At 34.8% G+C, this 17,775-nt stretch overlaps 3 protein-coding genes across 3 annotated transcripts; 1 reads left to right on the plus strand and 2 right to left on the minus strand.

Moving 5' to 3' along the window:
- Nucleotides 1-832: 832 nt before the first annotated feature.
- On the minus strand, nucleotides 833-7,007 carry LOC132611007 (small nuclear ribonucleoprotein SmD1b-like). The gene is made up of 4 exons (XM_060325417.1): nucleotides 6,866-7,007; nucleotides 6,710-6,786; nucleotides 1,183-1,374; nucleotides 833-1,057 (listed from the first exon to the last, which is right to left on the minus strand). The coding sequence occupies exons 1-4, from the start codon at nucleotides 6,877-6,879 to the stop codon at nucleotides 996-998; spliced, it is 345 nt and encodes a 114-aa protein (XP_060181400.1). The 5' UTR covers nucleotides 6,880-7,007; the 3' UTR covers nucleotides 833-995.
- Nucleotides 7,008-9,208: 2,201 nt separating this feature from the next.
- Nucleotides 9,209-13,416, plus strand: LOC132611825 (uncharacterized). The gene is made up of 12 exons (XM_060326193.1): nucleotides 9,209-9,409; nucleotides 9,594-10,049; nucleotides 10,135-10,248; nucleotides 10,752-10,940; nucleotides 11,249-11,434; nucleotides 11,535-11,708; nucleotides 11,854-11,928; nucleotides 12,034-12,151; nucleotides 12,262-12,314; nucleotides 12,397-12,695; nucleotides 12,788-13,018; nucleotides 13,194-13,416. Exons 1-12 carry the CDS (start codon nucleotides 9,209-9,211, stop codon nucleotides 13,414-13,416), a joined length of 2,319 nt encoding a protein of 772 aa, XP_060182176.1.
- Nucleotides 13,417-14,359: 943 nt separating this feature from the next.
- On the minus strand, nucleotides 14,360-17,028 carry LOC132611826 (uncharacterized). Its single transcript, XM_060326194.1, has 5 exons — nucleotides 16,619-17,028; nucleotides 15,744-16,294; nucleotides 15,440-15,640; nucleotides 15,030-15,319; nucleotides 14,360-14,800 (listed from the first exon to the last, which is right to left on the minus strand). Exons 1-5 carry the CDS (start codon nucleotides 17,026-17,028, stop codon nucleotides 14,360-14,362), a joined length of 1,893 nt encoding a protein of 630 aa, XP_060182177.1.
- Nucleotides 17,029-17,775: the final 747 nt, after the last annotated feature.

The following is a 17,775-nucleotide window of genomic DNA, read 5'->3' on the forward strand; positions in this document are numbered from 1 at the left end:
CAATAAAACTGCAATTTGCACGCATCTGAATTGTTGACCCCCTGATATAGACATGTCCTTGTTCAACAGCTCGTCTAATTTCATAGTCCTACTTCTAACTCTAGCACTCTAAAATCCGAGGAAAGCTTTACTTGGACGATGTGTGATTGTGAAGAAACGATTTTAATTAGCTTAACGGTAGGAGAAGCATTAGTAACAAATTCAAGTCAGTTAAGCTTCTTTCATCTTTAATTTCGTTCCTTAATCACGTATCTTTGCCAGAAGTTCTAAATCCTTGTATCTGATATTGCAATATTTCAAATTTGCTATTTTTTTTGTATGTTCTATGAACAGAGCAATGCGTGGAGACCGCTGTATTTACGTGGAATATTGGAACGCATATTGTTAAACTTGCTTAAAAAAACATCACGTGCAAGATACATCTATGTTAATCATAGTTAGATCATATGCACTCTTCACCGAAGACCGTGGGGATGAATAGTCTGGCATCATGTTAACTGCCATTGACAGCAAAATCTTAAATCAAAGAATCCTAATGGTCTTATTAACTGGCAACACCATGGAGTATAGACAAAACCATTCTTGACCTTTTCCCATTCACCCGGTAGCTGCACTCTGACATTAAAACCCCTCTACCATTCTTCTCAAGGATTATCCATCACAGCACTCAATTAAAAATGTTAAATGAGTTCAACTTAGCAGCCAAATAGTTTTGGGGTTGGGGGCGGGGAATGGATGTGTGCCTTGTATGGCTCCGTGACTCGACCAGCCGGATCAGAACAGACAGAACTCGATGCAGTTGGAAGGAGCTATAAGCAACTAACCCCCACAGTTCCGAACAGAATAACAGCTCCAAGGCTCATGCTAAATGATTCAGGACAACTAGTTGCATGAGATCACAATATACTTGCGCTAGAATACTAAGAGTAAATATCTCTATCAATACAAACATGTTTACATAGACAACATCACAAAAATTAGTACTAGAACGCATTTTAGCGGCCTCGACCGCGTCCACGTCCACGTCCACGTCCGCGACCACGCCCCAAGGGTTTTCCTGAGGGAGGACATTGCTAGTTAAAAAGTCATTAAAGGTATGTAATAACAATGTGGGAGAATATGTGATGGAGTTACAAAAGATGATAGAGGCTTTTAAATGCAGACATAACATTGTAATCATACCAGCAGTTGGCTTCTTAGGCTTCACCCTAGGTGTTTCTTCCACCAGCAGCGTCTCAAGATTCAAGCTGTCAGGGAGGATATAATAGCGGATGTTGTTACCCCTCACGCTCAGGTGATCCAATGTCACTGGATTCTTTCCTTTTAGTGTGATTTTGACGGCTTTCAGGTGTGTGTTCATGCTGACATCCACACCTGTAAAATTCATAAAGTAGCTTCAGCACCTCTTCTTCACTCTCAGCCATCATCAAAGCCAAAGAAGGTGAACTTAGGGTTGTTCACGGCTTGGTTAAAAACCGATCCAAACCGAAAATCAAAACCAAACCGATTAAGTAAACCGATATTTACTTGGGTTAGGTTTGGTTTGGTTTTGAATTTTTAAAAACCGATAATATTTGGCTTGGTTTTGGTTTGCTAAAAGCAAACAGAAGAAAAAACCGAACCGAACCGACAAAGTTTATACATAATTTTTAAAATTATATATATACACAATATATTAATTTTATAAATACTTTGAAATAATTTATATACTTTTTAAGAATTTTTTTATTTATCTCTAATAGGCTAATGAACTTAATACCTTAAGCCAATTTTATAAAAGAAATCCATAAATTCAAACTCATTTATTCAGAGAAACAACTATATGAGATTTACCTAGATTTATTTCTTATACACTTATTCACTAAATTAAAAACGCAAATCCTAAGACATTTTCTCCATAATGCAAGAAACTATAGCTACCACAATAAAAGGATAATAACAGATTATAAGTTGAAAAGGCTAAAAAATTCTATCCTAATTATAGGAAAAAAACATGAAACAGAGAACTACCGTTAATTTTCTTCAAAATCAAAAAACCAACCCAAACCGAACCAAACCGATGGATATGTATTATATTTGGTTTGGTATGGTTTTAATAATTTTAAAAATCGACTAGATTGGTTTGGTTTTGGTTTTAACCCCAAACCGACCCATGGACACCCCTAGATGTACTATTTATTTATTTGATAAAAACCAAGTGATGTACTTAAAAACAGTTTGTATATGCAAATCAGATCTAGCAATATTCATTAATGGCCATACACGGGAAGAAAGTAATCCACATAGAGTCTAAGAAAGCACAGATGGTCATCTAGTATACGTTAGGAAAGCCAGCCAAACAGTCACTTAGTCTGCAGCAGAGCTCTCTGCTGCAGATATAACCCTTGTCCCAAGTGCTGGTAATACAGCATTGTTCAGATTCTCCTCTTCCTCCTCTGTAATTTGCACTCTAGTCAAGGTAAATGTTCATTGGGAAAAAAGAAAAGTAACTGTGTAGCCTATTCACATTGTTTCCATAAGATTTTTTTTTTTTTTTTTGATGAAATAAGTGAGTACAACAACAACAACAACAGCCCAGTGAAATCCCACATCTTGGGGTCTGGGGAGGGTATAATGTACGCAGACCTTACTCCTACCAAGGTAGGATGGCTGTTTCCGAGAGACCCTCGGCTCAATAGAAGCATAAAAAGGGGGTCAGATAAGGTGAGTATAATTGTTATTTTTTTGATAAGTGAAACATAATTATTAGGCATCAAGAAGAACAGCGATATTGTTCCTGCAGAAACTATGCACCAAGGAATCTTGATATTACACAAAAAGGGATGGGAAAAGCTCTTATAGCAGATGAGAAGCCGACTCAAGAAAATGCAACCTTCCAGTTAGGATCTAAAGACGGTCAATGAACCAACACTCAGCCAGAGCTACTATCCTAATTTAGAATAAGTTGTAGAGATCCATATTAACCGAACTCAAAGAATAAGATGACTTGATATTTTCAATTTGAATCAACTAGTATTAATACTATTAGTTAGTCATCCAGATTTATTACAACCCTTTGTTCCTCTTTAGTCCCCTTCATACGGTCTTCATCAAAAAAATCACCTTCATACGGTATGCTGATCCTTCTTTTAAACTAAAAAAAAAGTCACATAATTTCCTTAACGATAAACCTAGATGGTGTCAAAACTATGTGAAATGTGGATTTATTGCCTATTTTCCTCCTGTCATCCTACCAAAAGTTAGATGGAACAGAAAAGTATTCCCACATCCTGATCTACTAAACAACTGCTGTCCCTTTCTCTATGTATATTGTCCAGAAAAGACATAGTGGTGTCATCTCCCAAGCTACTTTTCTTTCCTTCCAAGCTCAATCTACTCTACGACTTGAAACTGTTTCCACCGATGTTCTTGGAAGAACCTAAAATGAGATGCTATAGACGGGAACTTAAACGAGATACCTCATTTTCCTTGCTCTCTTTGCACATACACGCCAATTCACCATAATTCTCCTCCTATTCCGCAGAAAAGCTGCAAAATTGCAGTCCGGGCTGCACAAGGTCAATAAAGCAACTTGCTCTGGCGCTTTCATGCTTTGGAATATTGCCCCTTTCAGTAAATTTCACATAGTAGGGGTTCATGATGAAACATCATGATTCCCTCTCCAAAGTCTAAACCACCCGAAACTCCTTTCCTTTATGCTAAAGGTAAAAACCCAGTCCGCAAATAATATTATCAGTTTTGAGCCTACGCCTGCACAACTTCAAAACGCATCACAAAAGGTCTAGAACTTGCTTCTTTAAATACCCTAACAATTCTCCTATGTATTACCGATGTGGGATTTCCTTAAGATATTACAAACTCTTTCCTTGGAGACTTAGTGTCTTTTTTTAGATTCATCATCTCTTTGCCTAAGGCTACATGTGGAGCAACTCCAACATCATATGTAGGTAGCAGTCCAATCTACTAGTGATATTGTCCGCATTAGCCTAGGCTCGAGTTGCTTTAAAAAAAAAATCTAAGGTCTAGGACTTGCTTCCTCAAATACTTAACATTTATACCGTGTTCTGTTGATGTGGAATCTACCTAAGGTTTGTATGTCAATCCTTGGGGTTGCATGTGCCACTTGCAAGGAATCACATAAAAAAAAAAACACTCCTACCTATCATAAAAGGTCAATTTAAGTTTGGTGGGAAGGCACAATTTGATTTTTTTAAAACCCACGATTAGTAATCTGAGCGTAAATGAATTTGAAGGACTTCCTTCAAGGTCAGGGATTAGAGCTAACTACATTGGATAAAATAGTAATTCCTAATCCAAAATTTAATTCATACTTTACTTTTTATCAAGGTTTGGTCCTTGAAAACGAGATTAGTTCTCTACTTCTAGTCAAAGAAGTGACAATGCGAGTATTTCCTTAGCAAATACACAATGATGGTAACTATTTTCTTAATATCACAACCTGTGTACAGTGTAAAAGAACTCTCACGTCCGCTCACTAAGCCCACAGATTGACAGGCTTCAGCTCGTGGTCAACTTCAGAAAATGATTGGTAAACATCAGATTCCAGAAGGGACTCCCAGTAGATGGAATTACTATATGTGACGTTACTTAGTGCTCATTTGATGTACCTATCCAAACATCAACGTCCGGAAGCCAAGTTCATGACTGGAGTAGACAGCTGGTTGACTGTAATTTCTAAGATAAAGAACTTAGTACTGTAATTTCTAAGATAAAGAACTTAGTTCTTAAGCTTGAAGTTAGGAAAGAATGGCTTACTCAGGGTTTGCAAACAACAAGGATTACTGCTGGTCAATGCATAACACCTATGGTTTATATCATCAATGCCACGTCCAAGCACTAAGTGGTCGTTTGGTACGCGGACAAAGTTATGCTGGGATTATAGTCCTCGGATTATAATCCTGGGACTAAATAATCTCTTGATTATTTTGTACTTGTTCTTTGTTTGGTTCATTGGATTAAAGGTGGGATATACCGTGTATAATCCAAAGCATGTGCTTGGTATTAGTTATACCACCTAGGAAATGGGATAATATTATCCAAGATTGTAGTATAGTTTTATACCGGGACTAATTAGTAACTCAAACCAAACATGGTACAAATTTAACCGAAAAATTTAATACCGGTATATCCTGCCTTATACTGTCTACCAAATGACCCCTAAGGTATAGAAGATACTGACTTATCAAAAAAGGTATAAAAGATATTCTAGATTGTCTTGAACATGCTGCTTGAGATTGGATGAATTTGCATAAGTTTAATTTCTTGTCATGGGAGATTAGAATATTAAGCAACTTGGGCACATCTAGTGCAAAACCGTGAAGATTACAGTACTCTGAATTCTACATGAAAAAAAATAAGGCTTTAGAACCAAAAGAAGCGTGTTACCATAGGCCTTTTTATGTAGCATAGATTTTGAGACGAGTGAATTCACAGATATAGATAAAATAATAATTCAACTCAAACCACGTAATCATCACTACATTCACATATTGTTTAAATTGCTAACCGTTATTTGGAGTGGTGTGCATATATTAATCCAACTAAAATCACTAGAAATTCGAAGAAGCATTACTGTTTGCGGTGGTAAAAAGTATATTTTTAAGAAAAAGAAATATTTTTACTTAGACACCTACTGGACACCTCCGTAAATAAATATACAATTAGCAATTGTAACTGCAAAGCCAATCGTATATGTCAGCTGCTACCTTTGTCAAGTAACTAGCATATGACAATCATCAAATAAAACCCAAGTAGTCACAACAGAAGACAGAAACAACAGGAAAAAACATGAATGTGAGTCCACAAAACAGTCATAGTTTTTCTCAATCACTTACGTTTGACACCCTTCTGCTATGGAACTATTGAGAACGAAGTGCAAACCGTACACTGAATAAAACTTGAAAAAATGACGCCGTTTAAGCTCTTTGGAGGGACGGAGAGAAAAAGAAGATTTACCTGTTATAGTGCCACAGAAAAAACATGAGTTTGTTTTGATTGTTACTTGAATTTTATTATATTTTATCGTTAAATTCATTGTTATGTAACGACGAAAAGTCCCATTTGTGTAACGATCTATTTGGTGTGATCACGTCAAGTCAATACCTTTTTTTTTTATCAGTTTGTCTGTACTTTTTATATAATAATTTGATTTTTATTCTTTACCCTACCTATATATATATAGTAGCTCTACCCTGCACCCCTACTTATCTTGTAGGTTTATCCTCCAAATTGCTGATGTGCGACCATTATGTAACTACGGGAAAGATATAATCAATCAAAACAATAGAGTGCCACACAAACAACCATCCAAACAAAGTGTTAAATTTGACGCCCTTCTCCTATGCAGGGGCGGATTTAAGTGGAGGTGAGAGTGTTCACCCGAACACCCTCGGCAAAAAATTACAATGTATATATAGGGTAGATTTACATATATTAACTTTTGAACACCCTGAACATATGCAAAAGGTTAGCTCAAGCGGTCTGGGGTGTTCAAAATTGTCTCCAGCATCCTAGGTTCGATTCCCATCAACAACATTATTTTTATATATTTAGCTTTTATTATTTTTTCCAAACCCCCTAAATGAAAATCTTGGATCCGCCACTGCTCCTATGGAGTTATTCAGAACAAAATGCAAACTGTACAATGACTAAAACTTAAAGGAAAATAGAAAAGAAAAAAAAAAGATACCTGTTATAGTTCCATGAACAACAGTGCCGTTTTTGAGCTCAATAGAGACAGTCTCATTGTTCAACTTCATCAAAAATCTGCACAGCCGAAAATAAAAGTTAATACCCGTAACTAAATTTAACGGAAATATAAAAAATTTGAAGAATGAAAACGGACCTAACGAGCTTCATTGTTGAAGAGACAGATGAAGAAGAAAGGCTTAGGGTTTTAGCAAAAGCAGAGAGCGAATTGCTTATTTCCAATTGTCGGTTTTAAGGGCACGGGGAGCTGTGGGGGTTAAAACTTAAAAGCTTGCCGTAATAAGTAGTAACTCTTTCGAAAATTTACTTGTTATAGCTACTTTTACTACTATTTAATGTTAATAACTATCTTTTATTAAAATTAATAATAATAGCTAATTAATTTTCTAAATTATCCATTCTAGATACAACAGTAACTTCCACTTATCAGTTCTCAAAAAACACCGTAAATAAAGATAAACACTATCCCAACTTCCTATTTTTGAAACGCACGTAATATACGTTAGTTTCTCTCCCCCTTTCCATTAATTTTAGCCGTTTTTTTCTCCTCAGAATCTATCCATTACCATCAAGCACGATTCCACTACAATTTATTGTGCCGAGATTCGTGGGTGGCTGTGTATTTGTGTAAGTTTTCATTATTTTGTGTATTTTAGTCAATTTAATTCAATATTCTTTACTTTTTGCAAAAAATTTAACTTTCAATGCTTAGGGTTTCCCACTTTGAGTAGTGAAAAACATCAATTAATGGCGGATGAAAGCATATCTGGTAGGGTTACAAGAGGTATCCCACATACTCTTCAAAATTTAGATTCCCCTTCTTTTGATTTGGGTATTTCTCAGCAACAACATGATATTGATGCGGCTTCTGCTGAGAAATTTGTTGCTGAACTGTTAATTTGGAAAAAAAAATGATTTTGATTCTGCCACAAAGAGGAGAAAAACATCTGATGTTGCTTATAGTAGCAAAGGGAAGAATGTTGTACAGACAGATACCGGAGAACAACAATTAACTATGAACAAGAAGGTATTTTTTCATTTGTTATATATATATATATATATATATATATATATTGTGAATAAAATTGTATTGTACATGTTGCCCAAATTCAGTTAATGATTCATGTATTTTTGACCGCATCCGTAAGTATAGTTGTATGTATTTATTGATCTGAACAATTCATTAGTAGAGGGGATAGCATTCGTATGTATTTTTGTATTGTTTGAATTAGTTTGTATATGAAACATACATACCACTGTGTCATGTATTTCACTAACCATTTTTGTTATCAAAATATCAAACTATGTATCATGTATTTGTAATTCCTCACATTTTTGTATTTTTTCAATTTAATAACAGGTTATGTATGTTTTAAAAAGCAAGCATGTGTAAGTGTCAGATAAAAGGGGTATTTGTTCAACTTTTGTCAGCTAAACATCTTAATAACTGTGTTTTTGTTTGCATGTATTTATTGATCTGAACAATTCATATGGGATAGCATTCGTATGTATTTTTGTATTTGTTTTGAATTAGTTTTGTATATGAAACATACATACAAATGTGTCATGTATGTCACTAACCATTTTTGTTATCAAAATATCAAATTATGTATCATGTATTTGTAATTCCTCACATTTGTGCATTTTTTCAAATTAGTAACAGGTTATGTATGTTTTAAAAAGCAGGCATGAGTATGTGTCAGATAAAAGGTGTATTTGTTCAACTTTTGTCAGCTAAACATCTTAATAACTGTTTTTTATTTGCATGTATTTATTGATCTGAACAATTCATATGGGATAGCATTCGTATGTATTTTTTGTATCTCATGTGTTGCCATTGTATTAAAACTTTCAGGCCTCCAAATTGCTGGTTAAACGTCCCCCCACTCAACCGATACGTTATGCTTCATATATGAACCATAACATTAAAGATGAGTTGAAGGAAAAACGGACCGATAGACAATTCAAGCTATTTTCCAAAACTGTTTTTGGACAATATACGTATATGCAAGTTGACACCGAGGTGCAGGGTCAGTTATTTAGGTGTTTTATGGTTAGGGAGTTGAAGCGTAGTAATAGCGATGCTTTTGTTATCGATATTAATGGGACGGAATTCACATTCGGTCTTTTTGAATTTACTTTAATTACTGGTTTGAAGTGTTACGGGGATGAAGTTGTTTTTGACGAGGGTCCTAACAGATTGTTGGATCAATATTTCGGTGGTTCTGATAATAGTGTTTTAAAGATGACTTTAAATAAGTGCTTTGAAGAAAAGGATTGAGGTGTTGGTGATAACGTAGATGAAGATGCTGTAAAGATTGCGATCTTGTATTTCATTCATAATTACATACTTTCAAGTGAAAAGAGGAACGTCACAGTCCCAAGACATCATTTTGACTTGGTGGAGAGTGAACAGTACAATGAATATACTTGGGGTAAGGAAGCATTTGATGATTTGATTAAGAGTATTCACCACAAGATGGACAAGCCGAAGCAGTTTTATTGTCTACGGGGTTTCCCTTTTGCTATGCAAGTGTGGATATATGAGTGTTGCTCTAACGTTGACCCTAATTTAATGGTTAAAATCGGAAGCCGAATCCCAAGAATGTTTAATTGGAGAACAGTGAACCCAAAGCCATCTGTTAACTACTTGATGTTGGGCATGTTTAAGGACGGTGAGGTAAAATACTTACATTAAATATATGCCTATCAACTAGTTTTTTACACGTGCATTTTGCGTATTTTTTGCTGCTGTGTATTTGTAAAATACAGAGAGGTATTTTCCAGGATTTTCGGTCTGCTGTGTATTTGTAAAATACAGAGAGGTTCTAAACTGACAGTTCACAATATATTTTTATGTGCAGGACATTTGTTGTAAATTCAACAACATTGTTCCGACCATGTCAAAGGTTGAGAAGCTTGGTCTGCGTGCATACCTGATCAACAGACCTGCACCACCACCCCAAACACACCAAGAGGAGGAAAATGAATATGCAGATTTTACCACAACACCTCCCCATGTTGCCGCTGCCAAGAAAACTCAAAAGAACGATGCTTCAAAATCTCCACCGCACAAGAAGCCCAGGAAGATGTCGACGGCAGCATTGCTTGTTCAGAAGTCACCAACCACAATCCCAAAAAAACCTACAGTTGGACAATCATCTAAAAAATCTGCTTCGGTGGTAGATAAGTCGGTTCAATCAAAGGAAAAAGAAAAAGCTGCTCCAAGTGTCCACCGCGTTCCTGTTGACGACGTATCCACCAGCAAATCAGTTGAACTCACAAGTTTGTGGCAGGAACTTAATCAATTTAAGCAGGAAGTAAGTTTTCTAATTTTATTTTGATATTCATCAAACTACAACAAATGAGGATTTTTATGATGAATTTGTTGTTTTTACCATTTAGGTGCTTACTGAATTCAAGGTTGTTTTTACTGAGCTCAAGGATCTTCGCAAAATTATTGATAAAAATTTCGAAAAGGTTTTGGAACATGTCAAAGGGAAACAAAACTCAGAAAAGGTAAAAAAATCAATAAATACATATTCAAACGATTGCCTTCAGTGTGAAGTAGGAAGCATATGTATCTAACAAATACATCATTTTTTTTTAAGATGATGACAGTGAAACCCATGTTCCTCTACATGATGGCAACATACATCAACAAGCTGATGATTACATGGACCATGGTGACGATATTCACATGGAGACTGATACGGGTAATATGCATCCAACAGAGGTATTTTTTTTTAATGTATTTATCATTTTTTACTCATTTTTATATGTTATTTTTAATAAAACATAATGCAGGCATGATGAAAATTTGGGATCTACTAGACTTTAAAATATTATGTATTTGATATTGATATGAAAAACAGTAGTGTCATGTATTTATTTTTGTGTATTGTTTGTTTGACAGCATGACTGTTCACTGTTTTCCTTATGTATTTGTTTACTGCTTTTGGACATCATCAACAAATAGTTTCTATGTATTTATGTATTTAATATTGTTTTTTATCTATTAGATTCATGTATTTTTACATACTTTGGCCTGTGTTTTTTATAAGGAGAAGGGTCTTGCACCGGATATTCAAGTCGGTATTGGCAATGATAGCGGCGATACGCTGAAAGCTTCAACCGAAGAGATTGCGGAAGGAGGTGATCATTCAGGAGAACCGAAGACTTCGGTTGAACGTTCGGTGGATCAAACAGAGGTATATTTTTACTCATTTTTATATGTTATTTTAAAAAAAATATAATTCAGGTATGATGAAAATTTGGGATCTACTGGCATTTAAAATATTATGTATTTGATATTAAAATGAAAAACAATAGTGTCATGTATTTTTTTGTGTACTGTTTGTTTGACAGCGTGACTGTTCACTGTTTTCCTTATGTATTTGTTTACTGCTTTTTGCCATCATCAACAAATACTTTTTCATGTATTTATGTATTTTATATAGTTTTTTTTATCTATTAGATTCATGTATTTTATAGACTGTTGGCCTGTGTTTTTTTTAAGGAAAAGGGTCTTGCACCGGATATTCAAGTTGATATTGGCAATGAGAGCGGCGATACAATGGAAGCTTCAACCGAAGAGATTGCAGAAGGAGGTGATCTTTCAGGAGAACCGAAGAATTCAGTTGAACGTTCGGGGAAACATACTGTGGAAGAGCAAAAATGTTCTGATGATTCAAATAATTCTGAGGTTCGATAACAACGAATTCTGATTCAGCCATTTTTTTCGATTTTAAAATGTATCGTACAAGTGATTGAATAATGTCTCTTTTTTGCATTTTTTTGAGTAGATGATCGCACAGGTGCTAGAGGAACCCCAGGCAGCAGTTTGTAACGCGCAGCCGTTGTCTCAGTGGTTGTTGCCTGATGAGTATTTACCTAGCCAAACCCCAGGGAAAGAAATCATGTTACATCCATCAGTCACACGAGCTACACGCCCCAGTAAATACAAGTCTTCACCGTTTGTGACAGATTTTGGTATATATCTAATTTTTAATTTACTTGTTTATTTTTTTTCATACGCAACTGTTAATGTTTAAAGACCAAATACACAGGTAGTAGTTCGGGCAAGGACCATGTTCATGGGTTTGATAAAAATATCCATTCCAGATAGATCCCATTACTGGTCCACTTGATGTACAGATGGTGGATGAATACCGTACTTGGCTTCGGAACGGTCTGCTTGTGAGGCACGATAGCAAGTATGTGTTTTTCTCCCAGTTTTACATATAGTGATTCCGCATGATTTTTGTGAATAAGTTGATGTATTTGGTTTTTTTGTTGCCGCAGAAAAAACTACGAAGACCATTACAAAAAAAAATGGCAGTTTTTGACAATGGAGTCAAATTCAATTTTGGCATCACAACTGTCAATGATAAGAACTGGTTTTACCTGTTATCGATGGATGGTCAGCTTTGGAATGACGAGGTGATTTTTATCAGCAATGATATGCTTATCAACTAGTTTTTTACACGTGCATTTTGTGTAGTCTAGCTGCTGTGTATTTGTAAAATACAGAGAGCTATTTTTCAGAACATTCGGTATGCTGTGTTTTTGTAAAATACAGAGAGGTTCTGAAATCCACATTTTTGCTAATACAATGTTTTTATGTATTTAAATGTGATCTAATTGATGTATTTTTGACAAATCCAGCACATTGACGTCATTTTCTATTACTTTCGGAAGAAAGGAAAGTATGATAAAAGGAACAATTTCAGCTTCACCACTGTTGACTGCCTATTCAAGCAGAGAATTGATGTGGTCCACCACGCATATCGCAATGTTGAAACCCAGACAAATGTGGCAAATGAAGAGCAAGTATTGATTGAGTATGTCAAGGGCCACAGGCTTATTGCCAATGTTCCGTGGCATACGGTTAACAACGTGCTAATACCGGTGAATATACAAGAAGAAAATCATTGGTTATTGGTACTCCTTTCATTCAAGGACAGGTATTTTTAATGATGAATTAAATATTTTATCATTAGTGTTTCATTCATTATTTTACCGCTGAATTCTTTTTTTTATTTTATTAAATGTACAGTCGTCTGTATGTTTACAACTCGTATCAATCAGCCGGGCACAACGCAATTGTTAGGAATGAAATAAAAAAGCTTGCTACACTTCTGCCACATTTCCTGCATCTGGCTGGATTCTATGTAAATAAAAAAAGCATAGATTTGGTGAAAGACCCAGCATATGCGGATAAGGGACAGATCGATGTCCTTGAAGTTGTCTATGTTGATAATCTGCCGCATCAAACTGCTGGTAGCACGTAAGTTGTAGACATACATTTTTAAAAATATCATAGTGTATCAAATACATGATATATCATATCAATTTATTATTCTTCTAAAATACATGAGTTGTTTGAACTTGAGATACCTTATTTAGAACATGAAACATATATTTTCTAATACAAGTTCTTTTTTTTTTTTATTTTTTTTTAGGGATTGTGGTGTCTTTGTGGCAGCGTATGCTGATTATTTGGCATCGGGTGAAAGGATTCCAGATGTCATTGATGCACACATGCAGCGTATGAGATACGATGCACTCTTATGGGACTACGCTGAAGGCAAGGTTGCTGACAAAGCAGAGAGTGATAATGAAGTTCCACCAAGACCGATTAGGCCAGCAATCGATTACGACACTGTAGATACAATTGATGTTTGATAAATACTATTCGTGCATTCGATGTTTTTTATCCTTTTTTTCATTACAGCAAACAATTTGATGTTTTTTAGATGTATTTTGACTTATGTGGGATAATTATCATTTAACCAAAGAAATCTCAGTGGTTTTATGTTCCATATGTTTGATGTACATAGTTCCATATATTGTCAAATAAATCTGTTGTTTGAAAAAAATACAGTAAAATGTGACATCATGAATCCACAAATACATTCATTCACCAGGTTCACAAAATATGTACGTTTAATTCACCAGGTTCACAAAATATGTATGTTTTAGATATGTTTTAGGTTAATAAACACATCTTGCGTATTTGACATGACCAACACAACTATATGATTTCAATAAAAAAAAAATTACTTCAAATAAACCATCTTCATCAGTTTCGAAAACAATACGTATGTTTTTATACCACATATGCTGTGCTATGAGGTTGAATAGACAACACCATTTTCATACCGGAACATGGGTTGCCTTTTTTTTTTTTTTGTGTTAAAAATACATGAACATTACCGTGTAATTTTCAGACACCATGATCACAAAAACCATGTATGTTCTATTGCAGTTTATACAATTTTCAGAAGGCCAACAAATACATAATTTTTAGTTGACATTACCCGCACAACTACGAGCCTCCAATCCAAAAAAAAATCCAAAATAAAAACAAATTTATCATTTTTACAGATATAATATGTATGTTATTTTACCAAGTACGCATTATTTATTGAAGTTGAAAAAAACACCATACGTATCGAGAAAAAACATTCAATTAAGATCATTTTGAATGGGACATTCATTTCATTGCAAAAAATTTTATAATACTACAACATGTGTCAATAGAAGTTTTTGACACAAGTGTTCAAATACTTAAATAACCAATCTATCTTCGGTAATAAAGTTAAATGGATAGGAACACAAGAAAAATTCACTTCCTCTGAGGCTCAAAACTACATGAACGTCTGTTGTGCCCAAGTTGTCCACAAGTACTGCAAGCATGTCTGCCCTTTCCAAACAACAATTCACTTAAATGCTTGTCACGCCTCTTCTTTGGCCTACCAGGCGGTCTCTTGTATCTTGGGGGCAAAACCACATCCTCCAAGATGTTTTTGGCAATGTTCCATTCACGCTCGTCGGGTAGAGGATCCACAGGTACATCATATGTCTTCAACACGGTCGCCGGTTTGAACAAATCAGAGCAATAATCCTCAGCAACCAGATTTTTCTTTTTGATAACAGCCCATGCATGCGGGCAGGGGATTTCATCTAGTTGAAACATACGACAACTGCAAGTTTTGCTATTCAAATTAAGAATGAATCGTCGTCCTCCATCATGTACTGTGTACACGAATTCGGTTGACGATTCTACCTGAAAAATAAATATTACATGTATTTGTTATTGAACCAATCAGAATTTTAAAATAAATGAACAAATCATTAAACAAATACATATCAATTTTCAAAGATTCATATAATTTACATGAACACTAACTGTTCATGGATACCAAATACACAACTGTATAATGTGTAGAAACACCAGATTAGTACAAGCACAAGTTTGTCAAATAAATTATAACACACATTAAACTGAAACATACCGTCATTCGTAGACATAGATACTCGTTCATTGATAGCATCTCCTGAAACTTTTTACCGAGTGTAGTGAATGTGTATGTTCCATTTCTCCGGTTATTGTAATTCCATCTCCCAAACATCCTTCTAACTTCTTCGAGAAAGTCATATATAGGCAGTTCTCTAGCTGCTAGAAGATGTCGGTTAATGCACTCTGCTATGTTAGAAGTCATTGTCCACCCTCGGTTAACAGATGCATACAATCTAGCCCACTTGTCTCTACCAGCCGATTCCAAATACTCTGCCACGCGCATATCTACATTTTGAACCTTTCCAATTAACTCTTCGAAATCATCCTACGTGTACGCCTTTGCCATGGAATAAAAAACAGGACTCAGCACATCATGGCTCTTCTTGTATTTTTTACATACATTACCCCACAAATGCCAAATACATGCATAATGTGCAACTTCTGGATAAATTCGACAAACAGCCTTGTTTATACTTTCATGCCTATCTGATACGATACACATATTCTCTCTGATTCCATATGATTCTCTGAAACGCTCAAAAAACCACGTCCATGATCTGTCATTCTCAGAATCAATCACACCATATGCTAAGGGAAGTATGTTGCCTGGAGATACAGTTAAGAATAAAAAAAAATACATTTTGTATTTGTCCAAAACATATAAAATATATATTGAGGTAATAAATTAATATGTATTTTTTTGACATACCTGCACCGTCTAATGTGCTTGCTGAGACAAATGTTCCATTGTATGGTGTTTTTAAGTGGCTTCCATCAACCACCACAATTGGCTGACAATAATCAAAGCCTTTGATAAATGCATATAGTGCTATAAAAACATACAGAAATTCATTTTCGCGGGTTTTACGCATTCTGATATGTGAACCCGGGTAAGTCTTATCCAATATGTATAGATATCCAGGTAGTCTTTCATAAGAATCAGCCGGTTCACCCATTAAATCGTTCATCGCCCTTTCTTTGGCCCGCCAAGCAACCATGTACGACACATCCATTCCGAAATCATTTTTGACGTCCTCCGCAATGTCTTTAGGCGTATATTTCCTCTTATGATTTGATATTTTTGGTTTGACAATCCCACTTATCAACCGACTTGTAGCTTGGCATTGGGAATAAACCTTTTCCTTCAATGGACATGTATGTTTGTCTTGAAACTCCCTAACTCTAAACATTCCTGACTTACCGACACTTGACGCCCTGAATTTCCAATCACACTCTCCTGCTATGCATACAAGAGTGTAGCTACAACAAAAAAACAAAAGAAATAAATACAAAAAAACACATTAATGTAAAATACATCATTAATGTATTTATTCTTGTTTTATTAATACAAAGGACAGATAAGTAGCTTTACCATATGTAAAGTTGTTAATCAAATTCAACCCAGACCAAATACATTATTTATGAGTACAAATACATAAAAATCAGTTTTGATTCTACTTTATAATAAACATACACATGTTGAGAAATACTACCACTCGGACAAATTAACAAACATACACTGCCACGGTTCAAATACATAACAACACACAGTTGAAAATACATAAACAAATGCACATTTAGTACCTTATTGCATTGCTCCTTTCTGTCCGATAGTTGAACCTGTTCGTAATTGCGTAATTCACCATCACAGATTTTAATGTATCTTTATCGTTGTATACTTGATCGACGGCAACTACTTTTTGGTTCTTGTCATCAATAACCATACCCTTGTTGTTTTCGAATAACAAATCAGCCTTTCCACAACTTGATGATGCAAAATCATTGGAACCAACTGTTTGACTCGTGTATCCGATTTGCAAATAATCACCTTCAACACAACTCTCATCCGATATACATATCTCCATGCTTCTATCAGTTGTAATGATACATAATGGGTACATTGGTAATGCTTTGTTCTCTTTCTTCAGTTCCACATACACCCTAACACCCATGTCATTGTGAATTTCCATTGGAATATAATCACCTTCAACCATGTATTTTATGCTTATGTTTTTCATTTTCTTGTCCAAATTCAATTGGGTTGCAACTGTTTGTAACAATTCCTCATACGTCGAATACTCCTTGAAAGTCACAGCATCGATTTTGTAATGACGTATTTATTCTCGTCGTTCCACATACCAGAGTGTCTAATCAACGATGAAATATTGGCCATTTTATAAAAAAATAATAAAAAATCCTTCAATCACTGTGTCAACATAAAACCTGTAATATGTATGCCCTACATAAGATTCACGTTCAAATTTGAATAATTTATACAAATTAGAATTACTCACTAATAATTCAAATACAACATACACATATTGAATTACACTTCAGAAATACATAGTTTAGCATAAATTGCAACTGATATGAAAAATAGTTCACAAATACAGGGTTTAGATAGTTCAGAAATACATAGTTTAGAAATACATAGTTTAGACAGTGCAGAAATACATAGTTTAGATATTTTAAAAATACATAGTTTAGATAGTTCAGTTTACATTGTTCAGAGATACATGGTTTAGATATTGAATTACACTTCAGAAATATATAGTTTTGATTAAGAAACAAAAAAGATATGAACTGGATCTTCGCAAAGTTATTGATGAAAACTTCGAAAAATCATTGGAACGTGTAAAAGAGAAAACACATTGGAATATAACATACACATATTGTTACACTTCAGAAATACTTAGTTTTAGCATAAATTGCTACTGATATGAAAGATAGTTCAGAAAAAC

This window comes from Lycium barbarum, chromosome 9 (assembly GCF_019175385.1).
Source record: "Lycium barbarum isolate Lr01 chromosome 9, ASM1917538v2, whole genome shotgun sequence".
NCBI classification, from domain to species: domain Eukaryota; kingdom Viridiplantae; phylum Streptophyta; class Magnoliopsida; order Solanales; family Solanaceae; genus Lycium; species Lycium barbarum.

What these genes read in the sequence shown, in the direction of transcription:
- LOC132611007 (XM_060325417.1), bottom strand. An exon ending in TGTTCATGGAACTATAACAG is followed by an intron (nt 1,375 to 6,709) that starts GTATCTTTTTTT and finishes TGAATTTTACAG; the next exon opens with GTGTGGATGTCAGCATGAAC. An exon ending in GCCTAAGAAGCCAACTGCTG is followed by an intron (nt 1,058 to 1,182) that starts GTATGATTACAA and finishes GTCCTCCCTCAG; the next exon opens with GAAAACCCTTGGGGCGTGGT.
- LOC132611825 (XM_060326193.1), top strand. Translation starts at nt 9,209, where the DNA reads ATGGACAAGCCGAAGCAGTTTTATTGTCTACGGGGTTTCCCTTTTGCT. An exon ending in ATGATTCAAATAATTCTGAG is followed by an intron (nt 11,435 to 11,534) that starts GTTCGATAACAA and finishes TTTTTTGAGTAG; the next exon opens with ATGATCGCACAGGTGCTAGA. An exon ending in CTCCTTTCATTCAAGGACAG is followed by an intron (nt 12,696 to 12,787) that starts GTATTTTTAATG and finishes TTAAATGTACAG; the next exon opens with TCGTCTGTATGTTTACAACT.
- LOC132611826 (XM_060326194.1), bottom strand. Translation starts at nt 17,028, where the DNA reads ATGGTTGAAGGTGATTATATTCCAATGGAAATTCACAATGACATGGGT. An exon ending in AAGCACATTAGACGGTGCAG is followed by an intron (nt 15,641 to 15,743) that starts GTATGTCAAAAA and finishes CTGTATCTCCAG; the next exon opens with GCAACATACTTCCCTTAGCA. An exon ending in ATCTATGTCTACGAATGACG is followed by an intron (nt 14,801 to 15,029) that starts GTATGTTTCAGT and finishes TTTATTTTTCAG; the next exon opens with GTAGAATCGTCAACCGAATT.